This window comes from Aulonocara sp. 'chitande type north' Nkhata Bay, linkage group LG20 (genome assembly GCF_057382095.1).
Source record: "Aulonocara sp. 'chitande type north' Nkhata Bay isolate Kocher_YH1m ecotype deep benthic linkage group LG20, A_spYH_male_GT1.1, whole genome shotgun sequence".
NCBI lineage: Eukaryota > Metazoa > Chordata > Actinopteri > Cichliformes > Cichlidae > Aulonocara > Aulonocara sp. 'chitande type north' Nkhata Bay.
In genome coordinates, this window is record NC_141363.1 from 24773235 (window position 1) to 24796061 (window position 22827).

The 22827-nt window shown below is 40.4% G+C and overlaps 1 protein-coding gene across 2 annotated transcripts in view; it reads right to left on the bottom strand.

Moving 5' to 3' along the window:
• vwa5b1 (von Willebrand factor A domain containing 5B1) overlaps window positions 1–22268 on the bottom strand; it is a 33164-nt gene extending 10896 nt beyond the window's left edge. Inside the window, exons 1-16 of one of the 2 annotated variants that reach the window (XM_086277610.1) lie at window positions 21967–22268; window positions 18168–18324; window positions 17815–17976; window positions 16599–16818; window positions 16296–16450; window positions 15362–15493; window positions 12625–12749; window positions 9908–10084; window positions 8810–8920; window positions 7375–7577; window positions 6219–6333; window positions 5812–5997; window positions 5356–5557; window positions 3105–3301; window positions 2117–2363; window positions 18–311 (exon numbers count right to left, since the gene is read on the bottom strand). In XM_086277610.1, coding sequence (XP_086133736.1) covers window positions 18–311; window positions 2117–2363; window positions 3105–3301; window positions 5356–5557; window positions 5812–5997; window positions 6219–6333; window positions 7375–7577; window positions 8810–8920; window positions 9908–10084; window positions 12625–12749; window positions 15362–15493; window positions 16296–16450; window positions 16599–16818; window positions 17815–17976; window positions 18168–18306 — 2665 coding nt within the window. In that variant the 5' untranslated portion in view covers window positions 18307–18324; window positions 21967–22268. Of the gene's footprint in view, window positions 1–17; window positions 312–2116; window positions 2364–3104; window positions 3302–5355; window positions 5558–5811; window positions 5998–6218; window positions 6334–7374; window positions 7578–8809; window positions 8921–9907; window positions 10085–12624; window positions 12750–15361; window positions 15494–16295; window positions 16451–16598; window positions 16819–17814; window positions 17977–18167; window positions 18325–19044; window positions 19124–21966 lie in introns of those variants that run through there. The other variant, XM_086277611.1, reaches the window with a different exon arrangement.
• Between the last annotated feature and the right edge of the window lie 559 nt (window positions 22269–22827).

A 22827-nucleotide genomic window follows, 5' to 3' on the forward strand; every position in this document is an offset into this window, starting at 1 on the left:
ATCCCCATAGAGCTCACCGTGTTCAATCTCACACTCCTTATCGGCCATGTGCTCAAAGTCGTTGATGATGGAGCGGCCGGCCAGGTGGTGGAAGGTCTCGTTCCACAGCTCCTCGTGAACCTTTTCCTCACGTTCACGGCCATTCAGAAAGGGCTCGATATCAAACACAACCTCCCACTTCATTGGTTTTCCGCACAGCAGTCCAGACACCACAGCCTTGCAGTCACCTTTGTGCTGGTTGGCAGCATCCAGATGTGCAGCGTGGGTATCCTGTGGGGTTTCTGCTCGGCACAACTGGTGTCCATAACCATCTGAAACATCGCAGGAGCAAGATTTGATGTGGATTTATCAATCCCACCGTGCGAGGACCTCTTATTTCTCTTAAGCTTATTACCTGCTGCTGCTCGTATGGAACTGAATTTGTGCTGAATTAATTTATTTCCTGTTTCCAAAGCTCTTCTGTCTGCTTGATTTTCTACTTTAATAACTGTTTTCTAAAACTCTACCTCTTCTGTTTATCATTCATCTCCTAGATAATTTTGTGCTTTGTCCCCAGACATTGAAAAACATTTCCTGCTCTTCCCGTGAATTGAGTGTCAGAGCTTCGATTTACGATCATGTTTACCTCATGCCATGCTTGAGCATGCTATTCTCCTGACTCCCTGCTGGCCTGTGTTGACACTGCCCTTAACAATCCAAGCTGCAAACATGTCACATCTCAGCATCTCAGCTTTTGTAGCACATTTCATATATGTTTATCCCTCTCTCTTTCATGTGCACACACAAGCTTTTTAAATGCACTCTTGCCAACATCAACATTATGGACTTTTGGGATCCAAGCCTATCCAAAAAAGGTCACTTTTTGAATTCGGTTGAATTCTACTGACATACTTTTGCAACTACAAGTACAGTTTTGATAATGAAAAAGTTAAAACACTCTCATGTCTAATTAGGTATTGCAGCTCAAGCTCAAGTCAATTGTTTGGGTAATAGCAGCTTAGTACATGTGCTCCAATTGTGGTCACTAACTAACAAGAACACTGGAGTTTTTTGGAGTGGATGGGCCTATGTAAGTCAAGAGTTTGGGAAGTAGCCCTCATGTGTCTCTTTGGAACTAAAAAGAGGTTATTCATCAGCTTGTGCAGCTGGCTTTACAGCATGATTTGACCTGAAAATTGCAAAACAAATCTTAATATTCTGAGTATATTCTGTGCTCACAGTCAGTGACCTCGTATGTGATGAGTTCATTAATCTACTTCTGTCTCATCATAAAACGTCTCTTGTTTTTATACTATGCTTCTTAAGACATGCATCTTTTTAAATTGTGTTCACGTTTCTCTTTTTTAATGAAACAGCAAAGTGAGCTGAATCAAATGTGCCTCTATCAAAGTCGATCGCCCATCCAGCTCTGGTGCCAACCCAGGCTCTTACAGAACATAGCTCTCATGCATTTCAGCATTTGGTGGCTTTATTGGGGAAGCGGTGACACACTGACCTCTTACATATTTGTTAATTACTTAATAAAGACATTTTATAGATTTGTCCTTTGTTTGTTTTGTGTTTTTTATGGCTTAAACTGTTGTTGATGCAGCACTGGAGCTCTGTGCTGGCCCTACATGTGTACCACAGTCCAAGTAAACTATGGACAGGTCCATCATTTTAAGGTGGCACGGGTTCCCTCTGAATATGAACATCCCCTTTTAAACATGTTTTTAAAAATAAATATGTTTTTTTAACATGGTCAACACAGAAAAAGACAACCATACATACTCACATTCACATCTACAGCCAGTTTAGCCAATATTTATCTAACTCCAGCTCTAGATTCAAACCCAGGACCTTCTTGCAGTGGAGCAACAGTGCTAACCACCGTTCTGCCCTAGCCAATTTCTCACTGTAAGTCATATATTTGTACAGATGGAGGTTATGTTCTCCTCTAGCTCTCTAACTCTGTTAATTTACTGCTACAGTGCATTTGTAATTAAGCCCCTCTAAAACGATGCACTCCGCATTCAACCCATTAGCTGCTACACTATAAAAATCAGGCCAGCTTCAAAATGTTTACTTTCTTTTAGAGATTTCTACTAATGCAAAACAATTCTACTTTCCCTCTCACCTGTGTCTCCAATGCTCCCAAGAGATGGGCTGTCTGTGGAAGATCTGGATCCATCTTCCCTGGCAGCATTGCGAGACACAGGCGTCACGTTGCCGCCGCTGGGCGGAGGATCGTCCTGTGGCTGGGGATGAAAATGATGCTCAGAGTCGGCTTCCTGCTGCAGAAAGAGCTCCTGTTGAAGGAGCGGCTTGTGACAGCTGGCAGAACGCCCCCTGGTAGATGTGGTACCCAGACTTGCCAGCTGCGGCTGAAAACAATAGAAGGAGTTTTAATTCGAAAGACCCTGGTCCTATCACAGGTCTAATAAGGTTTGCAACCTCGCCTACTAATTGTAATTCTGGTCATTTCTGTGTGCTCACTCAGGCTCAGGTTTCAGGGGGCTTTCAAGTGAATAATTACATAAGGACTCTGCAAACCATGCGTTGTATTGCAACAGGGCAACTGACAATTTTCTAGTTTAGAAAATGTCAGCGTAACAAAGGAAGAATGGCCATCGCAGCATTGAGTTTTTGATTAGTGTAAAAAGCCCGAGGATTCCAAATCTTTTATATTAGTCTTTTAATTTGTGCAGAAAATTGAAATGTGCTATATTTACTCAGTTAATCAAGCAAGAATATATTGAATCCTCAACTGGATTCACAAGAGAAGATAATTTCTTTACAGTCCAGTGAATTCTGCTTAGTTATACTGACACGCTCCCCGAGTAATAGTCGGACTTAATTGCAATTCATAAATTTTGCCCTTCATTACTGAAGAGAGCGCATTAGTGCGTCCTTGATTATACTTCAGTCCAGACAAGACTCGGTTTAATTGTCAGCAGGGTCTGAATATAAATATCAATTTCTATACAATGACATCATGACAACTCCATCATCATCAAAGTCTCCTGCCTGTACAGCTGATAGTGGTTTATTTTTGTGCTCATGTTTCAGCCGTTAAATCAGTTAAAACGCAAACTAAAAAGGAAGCTGTTACTGTTAAAGCTCACCTGGTAGTCATTCCTCCACTGTGCATCATATTCAGGGCTCATCTGGCCTATCAGCTCCTGGACTTTGGCTCTCCTCAGTGGATTCTTCACCACCACAGAGCTGGAGTCACTGGGAGTGTAGACCTTCTTTGCTGGGTTGTAGTCTGATATCTGGTTGGTACTATAGGCACGCCTTCTCGGTGATGTCTTATCTAAACCTGATGTTTTGTTCAAAAATGAAAAAAGCCCGCAAAATTACAAAGATAACGAATTCACAACACCGTGAAACACATAATTGTAGGTTCCACCACACTGAAATGGTAATTACTAAATCAAAATGCCAAGTTCACCACATTTGTTTCCAATGGACCTTACATCCCTGGTTGCAAACTCCCTGATTTATAGACAAAGCACTCGCTGTAAAGTAAAAATGAAATACAACATTAGAAAAAAAAGTAGACAAACAAAGGCTTCAGCTGGCGTCCTACCTTTCTCAGCTTTGTGCTGTCAGAAGCTAATATATTGAGACTCTGAGCACACTGTGTTCTCTCTTCATTACCCACTGTGTGGGTAAGCCAATGGTAAGATAAGGCTCTCCATATGTTATAGTGTTTGTTTTGGTATTTGTAAAATGATTCATCATCTGCTTGATATTAACCTGGCATTCCTTTTACAAACTACTCCCTGCCTTTCTGGCAGTGCAGGGCAATGCATCATTCTTGCTTAGCCTTACTGCAGAACTCCTACTGCAGGTTTTATGCCCCATAGTCTGGGAACAACCGCCCTACTTTGAGCTCTTTTAAAACTATCTGATTAGTTCACAAATTTAACAACGTAGTGTATGCTGTACAGTGCAGCGAGGAAAGCTCAGACCTCTACATTGGAGAGACCAAACAGCCACTTCATAAATGCACGGCACAACATAGAAGAGCCGCCTCCAAGGGACAAGACTCGGCGGTCCATCTGCATCTAAAGGATAAAGGTCACTCTTTTGAGGATGCGAATGTTCACATTTTGGACAGAGAAGACAGACGGTTTGAAAGAGGAGTGAAAGAAGCCATCTATGTCCACTGTGAATGACCATCTTTGAACTGAGGCACCAACTGTTTGCCATCTATAATCCAGTTTTGAGATCCCTTCCAAGAAACCTCAACACCCACTAACATCCTGGGCCTTTTGACCTCATCACAATGGGTTCACCTGAAACCTTGGCTGATTGTGAACTACACTCGTTTTCACACCTTGGCTCATGGTTAGGTAGAAGATCAATAGGGGGTCCATGACCCTCTTGTGGACACTCCCATAAGGCTTAAAATCGAGGATTCTCCACCAATTGCGCTTAGAACTGAAGAAGCTTCTCAGATAAGAAGTGAAACATCTTCAAGAAAACTTAAAGAAGTCCAGATACTTTTCTTTCCAAGCTCCTTAGACTACGACGACCTGGATGACTGCGAACCTTCACAGGCACATAGCAACTTGCCAAAAATGGCAATATTACCATGCTTGGATTCATGCAGTTGTTCTCAAACTGTGGGGCAGCCATCATAAACAGCCAGGTAAAGTCTATAAAGTGAAACTAAGGTGAGTCTGTGCTGATTTGCACTTTTATTTAAGTAAAATGTAATAAAACATGGATCCTTTGTTCATTGCAATCAATAAAAATTGTGGCGTGTGGGATGAACTTTTTTTCAGCTTCCAAAGTGGGACATGCCAGAAAACATTTGAGAACCATTAGATTAGCGTATCAGCACACTCACCTCCTACACTTCGAGGTATAATTAGACTGGTGGGTTTGGGAATAGTTTTGCTTTTTTTCGGTGATAAAGCAAAGTACTAGACAAATTGTTTTTAACCTTATAGAAAGTTAAAGGACACCTACAGCTATTAAAAACCTTCAGGATGACATTAATGTCTGCACTAAATTTGAGGGCAATCCATCCAACAGCTGTCAAGGCATTTCAATCAAAACCACAAATATAAACCTCATAGCAGCGCTGGATGAAAAATGTCAAAGGATCATAAAATTCAATATGACTCATCCTGTGGGTTCCGTGAATACCTGTGCAAAATTTCCTGTCAATCATATAACACACATTTTAGTCTGACTAACACACCACTTCAGCAGTTGGGATGGAAATCATAGTTACACCTAAATTACAGCAATTTGCAAGAATAGGAGCACACAAATTGACATTCTGCAAACCTATAGTTTAGAAAAACAGAAATCCCCTCATTCAGGAGTCAACCACTCATTTCTGCCGTAAGTTCTTACCCATGGGGTCATGGTCTGTGCCGACAGGGCTGCTGTCTATCATGGAGTCCTGGTAGGAATCATACAGAGTTCCAGAATGGCCCTCCCTGTGTGAACCCAGATTGTCACCAGCTGTCTTCACTGGGTCCTCTTCTTGAGAGTGGTAAAACACTGAGCTGGCTGACTCAACAGAGCGCATCATGCTGTATCGCCTCCTCTTATCCTGTTTCGATTTTGAGTAGGTGACACATGCAAAAAGAGACTTTTTCACAAGGTTTGATTAAAAGCTTCCTTAGAGCTGCTTTTATATTTTTATATATCTCCATCAGGATTTACTTCAATGATTAAATGATTTATCACACTGAACATAAACACAAGAAAAACATGGTGTGATCTGATGTTCCTTTTCTGAAGTGTTTACAAAACAGAATATCAACACGCATGCTGTCATTTGTCACTTTTTAAGAGGTGTCTTACAGATTTGGGGTTGTCGTGATAGCGGGTGGCATCACAAACCACGCTGTAGCCAATCAGACTGTCCCCTGGAAACAGAAAAGTGTTGCCCACAGGGGAGAGCAGCACTTCTTTGGTTTCAGGAAAGAGCCATTCGATGGAAATGTCGCTGAGTACAGGAGACATGGTTTTCTTCAGGGACTTTATCATCTGTGGAGTGAAAACAAGCCAACTAAAAAAGACTTTCCACTATAAAAGCCAGCTTCTCTCTGACCAAAACATAAAGTGAATTGTGTCTCTGAGATATGATTTCCTAATTGGTATCAGTGGCGGACACTTGGTGCTTTGAAACCTCTGCATAATGGCTCTCCAGCGGCCCTCGGAATAGTTGGCTGTTGTTAGGAGAGCAACACAAAGCTGGAAATTAGTACCTTGGGCTGAAGCCTTTCTCCGTCAGCGAGAAACTCCGCTGTTCCTTTGGAAACTGTCGCCAGCCCCTGCACCAGCCTCCTGCAAGCATTCTGTCCTATGCCGAACGTAAAACATCTGCACAAAGACATTAAACACTGCAGCTCCACGAATAGCTCACGAAACACACGAGCATGACAGCAAAATGCGAGCACAACACAAAGACAACTAACGAGATGCTGCAAAGACATTTATGAACTAGAAATAATATAATTCTTCAGTAGCTTTATGTAAAAGCCTACAATATCTTCTGGTGAAACTGAAGTCGAAATAGTTCTCCAGGCAGATTGGCTGATAGCAAACGATTTTACAATTCATATTTCATTTTCCACAGAGGGATGAGCTGCCTAATTTCATTGCACCAGCTTGCATTTTTAATTAAATCAGAGAGTGCAGACTGAAAAAAGAAATTTCTCCCTCGACACAGTTAAAAATCCATCGTGGATTCACAAAAATGTAGATTGATCGTTGTTTGTGCCTGTTTCTGAATGGCGCCTCTTATTTGCAAGCCTAGAGCGATTACGGCCCAGGAAGTGCTGATGGTTTGGCCAAGCTCCGTGTGCCTAATGCAATCGTCTGGGGGGAGGCATCCATTAAAAGGGAGTAGACAAAAGTCAATTATGTCCAGAGGGACAGGATTTTTTCAGTGTGAGACTTAGATGCAGGTGGCAAAATAAAATGATTTCCCAGCATACTGCAGGTCTATTGTTCCACTGGTGCTCCCTCTCACTCGGCAGCTCAACCCGGTGTTCACATGCTTCCTTTCTTTCTTTTTTAATTCCTCATTCACACTGACTTGTTGTTGGTTTTTAATCAGAATTCGAAGCTGAAATGAAATAACACAAGCTGCATGTTGCCAGATTTCATTTTGAAAGGATTACAGCTGCAGAATCAGGTCCTACATTTAACCCTGAGATGTGATTTTATAGTATAGGCAAGCTCCACATTTGCTATCTGCATAAGAAGCAAGGATTTATTACAACAGCATAGTGTCTTTAGCATCAAATGGGTTGCTTGTATATGTCTGGAAACCAGAACAGGTTTTACAGTGAAGATATCCCTAATAATGCTATTCGTTATTCTGTCTAACATTCAGCGTGTGTTAACATTAATACTTGCCTGATGTAGCGTGCATGACTGCGGACCAGATCGATAATTTTGCCCGTGTTACTGACAGCACCGTCTGTGAGCAGGAAGAGCAGGCGGGGGTGTCCACTGATCAAAGGCTGCCTCAGGATCCATGTGAGCGGTGCCAGGATGTTCGTCCCCCCCATGTCAGCTCTTATCTTTCTAACATACTCGCAAGCAATGGCCAGGGCATCCTGGATCATGAAAATAAGATGTTAATTCAAGACATAATGCTGCTGTACTCACACAACACACAAAATGCAAAGATCTATATTTATTCAAGTCAGAAAAAACTGTTTGTGTTAAAATAAGAAGACAGGGTTGTATTATTTCTGAGATTTGAGCAGTTATTAATCAGCACTGAAGCTAAAATGAGCTGGCTGTTTCATAAAGATTGCTCAAAGTGAATCATAAAAGCCTTCAAAATAAAAGGTAAACTACAGTTTAAGTCCTTAGGCTTAATCAGGGCTGTGATTCAGGGATTGTTAGACTTTGCCACGGAGAAACTAATTTGGAGTTTGATGTAAAAATATCCTCCTGCTTAATGTTAAGAACAATGAGATTCATTGTTAAAATAAAACACTGTTTGTGTGGATTGTGTATGGGGATGTCTGATGTTTTGTTGAGCTGTCAAGACATGACAGCTCCTAGAAGTGAAGCCAAAATATGTTGATAGCCTTCTGGTGGGTGGCTACAGCACTGAGCTCCTTTGGAGGAAGGGAAAAAAAACACAAGATGTATCCACTGGGCTAAAAAACAAGGGCAATGCAGAAAAGTGTCCTAAAAGCTGCAGTTCCTCAAATGGCCGCTTGAAGCTAGATCCAAAAGTGAGTCCCATAGACTTATGTGTTAAAATGCTTAACTTTAATGCAGAAACAAACATGTTTTCGGCCTGGCTGAAGTAACAGTTTTGGTTTTTAAAGCTTGGCCAACTAAATCCCAACAATAGTGAGTGAGAAGGACATATACCTGATCCCAAGAGGCATTTTGATTGTTTTAACTGAATGCAACATTACCAGCTTTTTCACCAAGTAAGTACAAAGAGAGTTAAAGAAAGTTAGAACCTTTAAAACTGTTATTGATACTAATTTCAGTTGCTGTTTAGTCTTGTAAGGAGTTTTCAATTGGATTCTGTCCATTAACTTGTACATCTTTTTACCATATTCCACAAAAATCTTCATAGCTTATGGCTTTGAATTGACTTGTTACGCTGGGTAACAAGTTAGATCCAGAGGTTACATTCATCTTCAAGGTAGAATCTGTATATTTGGCTATGTGGCGTTTAAGCGCACACATACTTATGTCCACTCTGAGCTGCACAGTGTTATCCTACTTCCTGCCCCTGAAGGCTTTGTCTGGGTTCTACAACCCATGACCGATAAACTAGCTATGATTATCTCATTATCGTTATAAAGAGCAGCATTACCTCCTCGTAGCTTTGGCTTGTCGTGAATAGTGATTTAAATGTAGATCCAAATCCTACGACATTGAAAACGCAGCCAGGCACCAGGCTCTTCAGATTAACCACCATGGCATCCTACAAAAAAAAGACCGAGAGCAGCATTAGTTCCTGACCTGAACAAAGACTGATGTGAAATCTGAAATTCTAAAAGCAAAAAATAAAACACTCCTCTGCTTAATGCGTGGTTAAATGGAAGCATGTGCTCTACACAGCTGTCAGTGCTCCACGGCAGATTTTGCCTGAGAGGAGTGAGAGCCATCATACAGAATCATTTCATCCATCACCGCCTTTTCTACAGGAGAGGAGCCGTTTCTAGAAGAATACCACTTATCTCAACCTCTGTTCAGGTGGATATCACAAATACCTCATCGACTGCACAATCTCCAATAAAACATTCCTTCAGGTTCAGAAACAGAAATATAATGTTCCAATTTTATAGATGTATTAAAAGCTATTCTGCAGTACTTCTTGGTAAATATTCATTATATCGCAGTCAGGCTCACCTTGGTCTTAAGCCCAGACTGTGTAGTAACACCTTCAATAAAACCCAGGGTATGAGTCACAAATGCACACCTGCCAGCATCACATCGCAGGACACATTCAGTGCACAAGCAGCCAAATAAACATGGTAAAAAATATATCCACCTTGAATGACCCTGAGTTAGCTTTATAGGTAGCCTATTGAAGACCGATTAGACTTCAAATCCTAGCAACTGGAAGATGGGCGGATAGTGAATGATTTGTACGATCAATATCCTTGAATGCATGCCTTCCTACAGCTGATTAAGCACATACAATCTTCACAGATAGCAGAAACACTAAGACCTTGAGCTTAAAAAGCTATTTGAAAGCGCTTAACGACATGTGATTGATTAACTTTGCATTTAATCTCTTTGGAAAATGTATATTGATGTGTTTGACATCAACTGTAATACTTTTTAATGAAAAAACTCTTGATGGCATGTGATACGGTGTGTAATTTATATGTAAATCAGCATGCATCTTAATGTTTGCTCGCAGATCACCTTTATAGCAACGCATGGCGCATTGAGATTAAAATACCTTCACACGGTTGATGTTAACCCCGCTCATGCTGCCGCTGCGGTCGATGAGGAAGATGAATTCGCCGTGAACCTTCCTCAAGTCAGAGCAAATGGACTTGAGGTCAGGGCAGAAGTTCAACATAACCACAGGGTTGTGGAGGATATCCTTATGGAGTCTCTTGTGAATTATATCTACCTATAAAGGCAGCAAAACAGAAGCATGAATTAAATGGGGTTCGGTTTGACTGACAATTTTGCTCAGGCTTTAATTAAAGGTTTGAAGAAGCAAGAAAGGTGACAAGTTATCAGGTCAGTAGAAGAATCACATCAATTATTCTATGTATATGTGCTGGAAAAGTCAAAGCAGACTGTGCAGTGCCTTTGGAGTGTTTCCATAGAAACACATTTTTATGGCTAAGTGCTCTCTCCTCCTCCTCCTGTTTGCTGCTGGTCACTTAACAACCTCATCATAGCTGAGACGCGAATGGACACATGCATGACCAGGGGCGCAGCAGTGAAAGTGGAGCTAACGAGCTGAAGCCCAGAGAAGTCTCTCTTTGTTCATTATCAAATAACACTTTGTCTTTTACCTAAATTATGTTGTGCTTTATCTCCAAGCAAAGCTCACAAAAGAAGAATCGCATGTTTCTTTTAACCAGATGTTTACTGTGTAGGTACACTTAGTACGATAAGATAAGATAAGATAAGATAAGATAAGATAAGATAAGATAAGATAAGATAAGATAAGATAAGATAAGATAAGATAAGATAAGATAAGATAAGATAAGATAAGATAAGATAAGATAAGATAAGATAAGATAGAACTTTATTAATCCCTCGGGTGGGTTCCTCTGGGAAATTCGACTTCCAAAAAAAAGCACAGCAACGACCGAAGTAGCCACTCAAAAGACGAGCCTTTTTATCTACTTACTATGGACCCAGATTTTTGCTATTTAACATAAAAATATTATCTGTTTTAGTTTAAACATTTAGTTAGCAGTGCTTTAATTACATATTAGAATGAAGCATCAGTTAGATGCTTCCTAACTGACTGGATGGCAAAAGCTCAACATAGCTGGAGTTGAACTGTTCTTTTTCCAGCAAAGGAATAATTGTACAATATTCATCTTTAATGACTCTAAAAAACAAGAGTTTGATGGACTTATTTGAATTTATTTGGGATTTTCCATAATCCACACAGGGTCAAAAGTGCACACACAGGTTCAAATATATACAAATACTGCCACTAATATGGTTAAATGTCCCTTAGCAGATTCCACCTAGACCAGATGCTTCTGGTAGACATCAACAAGCTTCTGGCAGAATTGGTAGAATTCATTGAAATTGGTTGGTTTCCTAGCAAACACCTGGCATTTAAGTATAGTCCATAATTTTTTAATAGAACCATATTCTTTGGTCTTTGTGAAGGCTATTCTAAAAGTTTAATGTCAGCCTTCTTTATCCATTTCTTATGCGTTTGGGATTGTTGTCCTGTTGGAACGGCTAACTGTGTACAAGTTTTAAGGGCAGGGAAGTAATCATGAGTGACAAAATGTCAGTGTTTTCAGTTTATGTTCTTATGCTATATCTTGAGATAATGTAGAGTTATAGGATTATTATTCGTTTTCTTTGAGTTTATACTAGTTATGTTTCACCTAGGTCTTCTTTGTTAGTCTCGTGTATTTCTTGTCTGTGTTGTCAAGCCTGTGGTGTCATGTCTACGTGTCTCAGTGTTTTCCTGTTTTATTTTGAAGAGTCAGGTGTCTCCATGTTCAGTGTGTTTTGTTTTACTTCCCCTGGTGTGTCATTATGATTATTTGTGCCAGCTGTTTCCCCATGTGTTTCCACTCTGACCCCCTCCTGTGTCTATTTAGTCTGTTTTCTTTCAGTATTTGTCAGGTCGTCTGTGTTACCTCCCACCACATCTCGTCAGGTTTCCAGGGTTTTGTTCAGGGCATGTTTATGTTTCTTGGTCTCATAGTCTCTCTCGTCCTCCTGCTCAAAATCATGTTCATAGTTGTTATAGTAATTCCTAGCTTTTCCAGTTTATGTTTTAGCTTATTTCTTGCCACAGTTTGTGTTGCTTTGCTTTTGCATTCATGTAATCAGCTGTAATAAAGACTCGTTCGTCTGCATTTGGGTCCACTATTCACACTGCACACAGTCTGTTCCTGCAGATTGGTCTCACAAAAAGGTTAAAGTTATGGCTAACTAGCGTAACTGAGTAGTATTTAATATCATCTTAGCTTTGGAGTAGTAGCTTTTCAGCATTAAGCTTGGTTTAAGATACTAAATTTAATGTTTTAACATATACATTTAATTATAGTGTGATTTTCAGCAATGCTGATTATCACACAAATTTCTTTAAACAAACTGTATAATATAACAAAAAGAACACAGTAGAGGTTTTCCTTTACCTGTCTGGGTTTTAAGGCACTTACTGTCGTTAGATCAGTTTAAATAAAAAAATCTCTGTCATAGTTTACCTGCCAACTTTAATAAAGTTTCATAATACAAAAGGAAGTTTCAGTATTTATGCCACACAGGAGCCAATTCAACCCTATTTTGAAACCGCAGTGCGTAATATCATTGTATTATACAACACTAAATTGCAACAAATAGCCAAATAAATAATATTTTTCACAGGGAAATATTTGTGATATCATGCTCAAAATGAAAGCAGTGTGATATTGTGCTTATCAGTTCAGGTGTGGTGCTCATGTCATGGACACTCACTTTCCTCTCATTGCTGGAGTCCTTCTTGGTGGCCTTGATGAAATCGCTCCGGCTGTGAAGATACTCATCATACTCCTCCTGTGTCATGTCACCGTTCTCAATGAGCACATGCGGCACATGAGGCTCTAAAGTGGCACAGTTGGTCATGGCAAAGACATTACTATAAATGCCTCAGACAAGATTATGAAGCAGATGGACAATGTCTGAAGCTGAAGGGAAGGAAAGTGCGGAAATCTAAAAATACAGATTTTCACTGTCTTGGCCTTATTACTTTTTTCCTCATTCTTCCCTTTTGTGTCTCGTACTTTCTATCGCCCTATCCTTTCATATTTTATGGCAACAACATTGCCCAACACATCATTTAAAATGTAAACCACCACCATCTAGAGTTATAAGCATAAAATACCACTTACAGAGTAATGCTCCAGGATATCATTCACAATAAGCAATAAGATGTACTACTGCAGGTATCCTTATTGTCCCTGTATCAAAATCATTATATGCAAATCTACACATGATAAGTGCTACTTTAAGTTTTATTTATATACCACCAATTCAAAACAGCAGTCGTCTCAAAATATTGAAGAAAGCAACACAACAATCACATGATTTCCTATGAACAACTAACAGAGAGACCAGGGTCCAAATACAAACGATAGAAAGAATAAAAGTTCATGACATGGAGTAGTGGCTTATTAATGAAAAGAGGGAAATTATGAGTAGAAAATTACAGGTCACACAGGCTTTTATATCCTTAAGACATGTCTGTAGTTTAACAAATTCATTTGCATCATCTTGTTTTTATAGGTATAGTTGTAACAGAGAAGCTGCAGGGAGTGGAGACAGTGAAGGCAGATGAGTTTAAATCCCTGGAGGGGAACAACCAAAGCAATAGACAGTGCACAATGAAGAAAGAGATAAAGATGAGACTGCAGGCAGGGTGGAGCAGGTGGAGACGAGAGTCAGAAAGATAGAAAGGGAAGAATGAAAGGAAAGATTTGCAAGATGGTAGTGAGTCCTGCTATGATGGTTGGTTTGGAGATGGTTGTACTAACAGAAAGACACGAGGCTAAGCTGAAGGTGGCAGGGTTGCAGATGATGAGATTTTCTCTGGGAGTCACCAGCATGGACAGGATTACAAATTAGTGTATCAGAGGGACAACTGAGGATGAACGGTTTGGAGACAAAGCCTGGTAGTCGAGGATGGTTTGGACATGTGCAGAGGAGGGATAGTGAATACAGTATATGAAACAAAGGATGCTGAATATGAAGCTGCTAGGTAGGCGGGAAAAATGGAAGACCACAATATGATACTGAGAAGCATGCACAAAACCCTGCAGACTCATTGTCTCTGCAGCAAAATGTGATCAATGGTAATGCGCTCCACAAAGATCAAGCACAAAGATCTTCAGTATCCTTCACTAGAGCAGTTTCAGCGATGAACTGTAACTCTTTAAATAAACACTTCCTCTGGAAATGATCACATAGCTGGGTCAGACATTGTATATTCTTTCAAAACCTGTAAATCTCCTAATATATGTTCATATACGTAGGAGGTCTTTCCACGGTTAAATTATTCCTTTAAAGTGCTGAAATTCTAACCAATTCTCAGATGGGTTGGTTGGTAATATTTATTTATATTGTGTTCTTTAAACTTGCACCTATATGTGTTTGGTTCCTCTCCCTCTGAACCAGACACATTGTGTTACTGTTAGGATTGAGAGGTGACAGATAAAAAAAAAAGAAACGATGCTCAGGCATCTGTGCAAATCTTGGGGATTTCAACTGTTATTTTTCTTCTCTGCATAGACTTTGCAGGTCTTGAAAAAGCTTATCTAAAGCATATCTAAAATGCCCAAAATGTTTTTCTAGCTTTCTGCAGACAATGAGAGAAAAGCGCTTTTGTGTTATTAAAGAAAACTTCTGACATTAAAATTCATGAGGAAGTTCAATTAATTAGATATTTTCTTGGTTGAGAGACCCATCCTTTCATCCATCCATTTTATGCTGCTGATAAGCTCAGTTTATTGATAGAAAATAACATTTGGAAATACTTTTTCATTTCTTATGATTTTTGTTAATATGCATTTTTCTCTGGTCATAAATCAGATATTAATTTCCAATACATGAAGTATTAAAATCCTTAAATTTAAAGGTTGAACCTTTCAGAAACTCAGCAATAAGTTGACACAATTAGGCAATTAATCAACCAAGTTGATGATGAAACCCAACTGTTCCTCTTTTCCTATTGCACCTCAATTTCCTCCATCTCTCTGGTCTGGCTGAGCGTCCATGTTGTGATTGAAACTGCAGCACTCGTATGAGATGAATTAAATTGCCCGCCTCTGGCCGCAGGTCTGTTTGTGAACAAAGCCTTCATAAGAGGCCTATTGGATCAGTTTGAGCGGGGCTCGTTCCTCCCTCTGGGAGACAAACGGCCCACACACACACTGCAGGTTAAGACAACGGTGAGGGAAATACAAGAACCAGAAAACTGACAATACCCACCCACACGGCAGAGTCTGGCTCTACTGGCATGTCATACATTAATAACAGAAGACCTTTTTCCTGAAGAGGCACTCACAAACACAACGTGAGGCAGTGAATCACCTTTTCACTGATCTTATTATGGGCTGCAGTAAAAGTCTCACAGAGCTGAAGTAACTTGTTTTTGGTTTTGTTTTACTTGAGGGTGGAAGAACAAAATTGTGGGGCTGTTTTTAAGTTGAAGACTTACCGCTTGGGTAGATGAGGATTACGACCGGGTAGTCATAAGTGTACTTGTCTGCCAGAGTGATTACAATTCTGGTAGCAGAGCGGGCCAGAGGATCTGCATCAGCTCGGATGGCGTGAGAAGGGCTCTCCACACCTGCGCAGAGCGTCATCCACAGCAGATCAAATAACAAGTTGTTAGTCCTCTAAACTGAAGCCACTAAAGAACAGAACATCTTCAGTAGCAAAACATATTAAGTCAGGTAGAGCATGAAAGCAGGCCTGCAGATGTGCTGCAACTGTAGGCAGACTACAGCAGCTTAAATAGAGGGCTATGTAACTTGCCAAATGGATGTGCACAGCGGTACCTGCTGAGCCATCAGCTAATGTTGGCTGAGATTAGCAGATCCGCCAGAACTGTCCAGAGCTTAATTTGGTTGCCTGCCTATAATAATGGTCAATTTGTTCTCTTTTAATACTTACCGTACATAATAAGAGAATGTACTAATTTCAAATCTGTGGATTAAATATGAAGCTTCATTCATGAGACTTAAGTTTAGCCCAGGATAATAAAAAAAGAAAACAAAAAAACACAATGAAACCAGCAAAACCAGCGATATCTAGTTAGTCATAACTAGATATCTCAGAACTTTATGGTGAGACACAAGCTTAGTCAAGCATTAGTGCCCACTTGATATTTTAATATTTGTAGGCTCATTCGAGAGCTTCAGAATTGCTGGTACTAGAACAAAAATCCATGCTAGCTGTGTAGCATTCTGTATAGTCTATGCTAGGCCAAGTCCCCCTCTTTTAGAAGAGTCGGTGAAAATATATAGCAGGATCAAATCTCTGCAAACACGTGTTTTTCACACTTCACTGCAGTAATCGTCTTAATGTGCTGCTTCTTACTGCAGACAGATGCACTTTCAAGAAATTCTCATGAGAGAAATTTGACGGACCTGCGAGGAGATAGGGAGCTCGTATCTCAAGCTGGAAATTAAACTCATAGTCCATGGAGTTGATGGCCTCCTCCTCCAGCAATAAAGCCAACCAAAGCTGAGGTGTGTTGGGAGTTTGGTCATGAGGACTTGAAGCAGAGGTCTGTCTGTCCCGCCTAAAAGTGGGAAAATTATAGATATGTTAAAACCATATAGAAGTATGAGAACTGGAGTTTAAAGAGCCTAAAGTGCCAGATGCCATTTAGAAATATACCATCTTAAGCCAACCAGACAGTGATTTCTGCTGTTCTTCAACTTTCTTACGTTCTGGAGAAGTTTGGGGACAGTCCCTGTTCCTCGTTGATGGACCTCTGCACCCGGGGCGTACACACAGGTGGAGATGAGACTCTGATGCCCCCACTTGGCAGAGTGGAAAGCTCAGAGGAGGTACTGACCAAAATGTGGACCGTCTCCATGGGAGGGATGATCCCAAGGTTAACTACTAACACGGTCCTCTCAAAATCCTCATCCATCACTATGTGTCCTGTTAGAAGGGGAAACAGCAGATTTTTAAACTATAACCACAGTAACTACGATCCTGCATGTATAAAATATTAAACAAAACTGTTCAACCGTTTTCTTACAACAAATTACTTTCTTGAATTATCCCTTTTTTCTTTCTAAAACAATTAGTCCTACTGATTGATTGATGTATAAAATCTCACTTACGTCTCTTGACTCCAATGTACACCTTTCCTAAGCACAGGACTTTAAGCACAATCCTAATGCTGGGCATTGAAAAATCTTTAGGGTTACTTCAAAATTGAATGTCAGTCACTTTCAGTATCTCTGTTTTGTTTTGTTTTTTCAAGTAATGACGCAGTTTGCTTCACTTGATTATCAATGGAGAAAAAAGGGAGACCAGAAATCTTTTCTGTTATCTAAGCAAAGAATGATCAAGCTTGAAGCAGCCGGGTGGAGCATAAACTGACTTCCCATGCTTAGTACAAAGCTGGATGCTACATCCACTGTTACATGGTAAATTTTGCGTCCCCTCATACATGCTAATGCACCTGAAGCCCATTTGTTGACTGCAGGAAGCTCCCCCCAGAGCAAAAGCAAATATTGTACCATGCATATTTCACAGGGCCTGACAGGTTAAGTACTACCCCTTGTGGTGACATGACTGATATATTTTGATCTTATTTTGTTTTTTGGAGGTCTAATGACTTGAATCCAATAACTACTCTGCTTTGGTCTCCACCAGCTCCCGAGGGAAATATCTGGCATCATCTGGTAGGGATTACCAAAGAGGAAATGTGGGGTTTCTGAAAGATAACAAAACACACCCTATAACTGCAGCTGTGAAACTAATTCAAAGATATAAACGAGCCTAAACCACTCCACAAAGCTGGCAGGGAGTTGCAGACTGGAGTAATGCTTCTCAGTGGTTTCCTCAACTTGAACACCTTTAACTTTCACTCATCTCATTTGATCTTTTGCTAATATAACAGTATTGATTAGAGCTGCTTGGTCTTACCGCTGCCACTCTGGAGAGCTCCATTAGAAGTGCCGCAGCAATCCAGATAACAGTCGTCGATTTTTGCCTTGTCTTTGATCTGAAGTGTTATAATCTGACTAGATATCATAGCCTCGAAGCCTACAACAATAGAATTTTCCTCCAGTGGATAAATGAAGATCCCTAAAAGACAGTAAGAGAGAGACACAAAACAAAAATAAGAAAGAGCTTTATCCAGACACACCAACCAAGCATTTCCTATTCAGTCGATAATAATGAATTTTACAAGTGCCTAAAAGAGCATGCGGTTAATCTAAATTGGCCGAAAGTGGTGAGCCATCAAATTACTGAAGTGACAAATGAGTCTCGCTCACCTTCAATTGCATGATCCTCAATATTTTCATAGGTCATAGAAGCTGTCAGAGCCAAAGTGTAACCCCTGACACAGGAACTGATGTCAGACACACTGAGTGGCAGAGCGCCCCGGTTCTCCTTGTTAATGAGTCCAGGCATTGTGGTGGTTTTAGGATGCTGGTGGGAAAAGAAAACATTCATCAGTCATAAAACATTTGCAAATGGGGAGAATTAGGTATGTAAGTGTGTACATATATCTATGTGCAATGTAGTAATAAAATAGATGGACATTGAAGCTTAGCATTTTCAAATCTCCCCTTTGGTCATTTGAAGCTAGAAAATCCTAGCAAGGTATGGATGTGACTGACTCATACAGGAGCATCAAGATCTGCTTGATACTCCTGTACTGATGATGATGGACAGTTTATACCAGCAAGCCATCTGGCTACTGAGCTGCTGAAAATCTAAATACCTTGCACTTGTACTGAAATTGCTGGACCCTTACCCACTGCCTCTCTGTATGTATATGTATATGTACATAGACATGTATCCACTTAACTATATTAACTATTTCATTACTGCTAATGATATTCCAGTGGTATGTGAATATAACAGAAAAATTTGAAACTTAAAATCTGAACTATTGGTATTAAGGTTGAAATTTAAAAAAAAAAACTAGAATTATTAATGTCATGATGGAATTTCCCACATTGACATGTAGCTAGCCTCTCTCAAACTAGTGAGCTCAATAATGGCTACCGAATTTAGGAACTTGGCATCTGTTTGCTACAACAGTAACAAGTCAATTAAGTCAATTAGCTGCTAGCTGCCACTAGCAAATGCATATACCGCTAGTTAGCATGTGCAGCCTTGTTAAATAATTCAAAAAGTTCTTACATCTATAGCTCAATTTGGTTGTAGCTGCCAACAGGGCTGACTGGGACAAAAAATCGGCCCGGCCCACCAAAAATGTGACGTCATTCAGGGATAAAACCGCAAAGGATTCTGGGAACTTGTGGCAAGAGGTACTAGCGCATGCAGGCTTTCAATTGAGCTCAGTTACACAGCGATAAAAAGAAACACAAAAAATGGCAAGAAGCTGTTGTATTATTAACTGCAATAGCCGGTGTTGTGCCAAAAAAGTGATTGTCTGCCAAAAACTGATTGCTGGTATTTAAATTGCTATGAGTAACTTGTTGGGCTATAATATGTGAAACATATGTCAAATGCATCCCTCATGGATGACATGAAGTCATCTCTCCATCTCTCTCTGCTGCTCTTCTGTCTCCTCTGTCACAGACTTCTCCACTTTAGATGATAAATCAGCCTGGTGCAACATGTAAGGATTGGCACAATTTGTTAAGATTTTGAGGAGTTTGAGAAACTAACCTGAAGCATAAAATAAAATTTACTATCAGTAACTTCATAGCACCCGCCCAGCAGTATATAAACTCCATCATGCTAGCTAGTACGCAGTACCAGTTATTCTAAGCGCCTGTAAAAAGTCAGCACAACGAAAACAAACTACAACTAAACTTGGTTTATATCTGACACAGACAGCAGGTCATAACTTCTTGCCTGAAGTTCAGTTCCTCTGCCACTATGAACGGCGGCCGCCTCGGTCTCTCCTCCTCTTGCCTCCCCTTTCCCTTATCCACCTGCTGGCCTCCACCACTTGCTGATGTTGCTAAATCTGTGGAAGCTATGCCATAGCTACCGCCAAACAATTCAGTTATTTTTACACATTTGGCAGCGTCTGCCTGAAGGGCTCGTTTCTTTTTGGCCCTAATTTTTTCTGCACCTTCTTTCCTTTTTTTGTTCTCCATTTTCTTTAGTTCGTCTATAAGATTGCTAAACAAGGGGGAGGGTGCATCCGACCTCCTCGGCTGTAATTGGTCCAGCCCAGAGTCGATCATGACCAACTGGCCAATCCAACACCTTTCATTATTTATACCCTTCCAAAAAAAAAAAAAAAAAATCGATCGGCCCATAAAAACAAAAAATCGCCAGCGGCCCACCGGGCAAATGCCCGGTATGCCCGATGGCCAGTCCAGCTATGGCTGCCAAGATTTGACCAATATGAAGCTAGAACATATATTTCTGTATTATCTCTCAAATTTGAACGCTTTGGTGTTCTCTCTATTCTTATCTTTGTTCTAATCTTATATTTTATTGCTTGCTTTCCCAGCAGTAACACTAAAACATATCACAGATTCTTACTAAAAACTAGATCTGAAAGGGGCTACCTAGATGTCAGTTCAGCACAGCACATTTTTTACATGATCGGAGCTTCTCTTTTTTCTTTTTTTTTTTGATAGGATGCAAAAACAAAACGCCTAAGTTGGCACAGGTGTTTAGGACATTTCAGGAAAAGGTCAGCAGCAGAACACAATTAAAGCACCATCATTTTTTGCAACACAACAGTGATATGCTGTAGCTCGAGAAGACAGGGAACTGCATTGTGTGCTATGAGACATGAAAAAAGAAATTTCACGTGCTTTAAATATACTCGCAAAGGAAAACAGCACTGCTAATTATTTAGGTAAGTATTCAATAAAATTGTGTTTCTTTTGGGCTGTGCTTCATCGTTAATGGTGTCTCCTCCACCAGAAATCTTGGTTATGTGCTGTGAAGGGTCTGCATCTGCTGCATGACCAGAGCTTAGCACAGGCTTGATGGGAAGCATTGTGACGAAAGCAATATCCATAGAGACAGCTCTGCTTGCTTGCCTGCAGACTGACCAGTAACATCTCCAAGTGTGCATTCATTTGTGATAGAGGGGCTGATTGCACCTTTTGGTCACACAAACCATAAAATCGTATAAAAATAAAGTAAATTCAAACTTCAGGCACAACATCCACACTCTCTGACTACATTGGACGCTCGTGAGAATCACAAAACAGATTTGATTAGTATTTGAAATTGTCCAACTAGGTTTTAAGGTGCCACATGGTTGTTTATTGCGAAGAAAAGGTCAGAGATGCATTTGTGTTCGTCTGTCTCAACACTGCCATCATGTGCTCAGTAAACCACTGACTGAGAAGGAATACACACACACAAACACACAAACACACACACACACACACACACACACACACACACACACACACACACACACACACATAGATAGATAGATAGATAGATAGATAGATAGATAGATAGATAGATAGATAGATAGATATTTTTATACATACATATATGTCACTCTATAGATCAGAAAGTGAAAAATCAAGACTGCAAAAGATTCATTTTCTGTTATTGAAATGTCAATCTAAGAAACACTACAAGGAGAAATCACATCAACGTATATTTATAAAATCACAAGTTACTTGGAAATAAAGCATTACTGTCATGGAATAGGTTCTTATTCTTCAAAAGTCAATTTAAAAAGCTTCACTTCAGTGCGCCTAGTGAGCATCTGTCTCTTTAGGGTCCTCACTTTATAGTAATTAGTGTTAAAAAGTGGCAGTCCCAGGATGCTTCTCTCCTGATTGACTCAGTCACATGAATCTTCCAGCCACACTCTGGGGTTTGCCATCAACTCTGAACATTTTCTATCAGCAATGCAAGCGTCCTCTGAACTCATTAGTGTCGAATCAGAGAGCGGATGCTGTGGAAAACCACCTGTTGAAACGCAGTCTGTTTACACTGAGACGCAGCACTGGCAGTTTTAATCATCATCACACTGGCTGACCTTTTTTCTTCATTTAAAACAAATGACAGGCTTGTTTGAGATGTGGGCCATCAGAGAGACACTCTGCAGCATGAAAACATATCTGATATGCAGATCCCCTTTTTTTTGATCTCTCATTATCTTACCTTTCATTTGCATTAACTTGGCATGCAGTAAGCTCCCTCTCGCTCTCTCTTTTTCTCTCTATCAGAAGTCCACTTGTCGTGAAAGATATCCTCCTCCTCCACCTCTCTCAGATGCCCCTTTTTTGTTCTCTCTCTGTGGCGTAGAGGAAATAGGAGTGTGGCCACAGGTGGTGGAAACTACACATGCAGCGGCCACAAGAAAGGAAGGGTAGCTGCTGCAGCGGCTCAATCAGCAACATGTGGTTGCAAAAACTGTTTCATTTATTCTCTCCTCCTCCTCCTCCTCCTCCTCTTCTTGACTGTGTGGACGCTGGAGTTTCAGAGAGAGACAGACAGAAAGAGAGAGAGGGACTGAGACACAGGGTCCAAACATCCCCCTTCCCATCCCCATTCAAAGCACCACCCACTCATTCAAGCCCTCGATGACAGTGTGTTAGGTATCCTCTTTAATAACATGAGATCAGTGCCTGACATGTACTGTAACACCAGGAGCAGAGAGGTGGGAAATACAGCGTTACAGGTCTCCCTCATATCACCTAGAATCTCTCCTGTGGTGCGATTGGAAAGCCCTTAATGTTTTTAATCCAGTGTGGGCGTTTGGCTGTCTCTCTGTTTTGCGATCACTCTGTTACATCCATCTGTTTTCTGCTTGAGGTTACCATGACAATTAATATGTCATTATAAAATCATTTTACTATAGTTGCAAACATGTAGATCGTTGTCTGTGTGCGTGTGTGCGTGTGGGTTGGCTGAAACTCAACATCCGCCTCCAAATTGAATTAACCTGCAGCCAATAAAGCTCCCTCCTCCTCCCCCCTTCCCTCGTGCTTTCCTTTCTATCTGTTTCTCGACCTCTCTTTC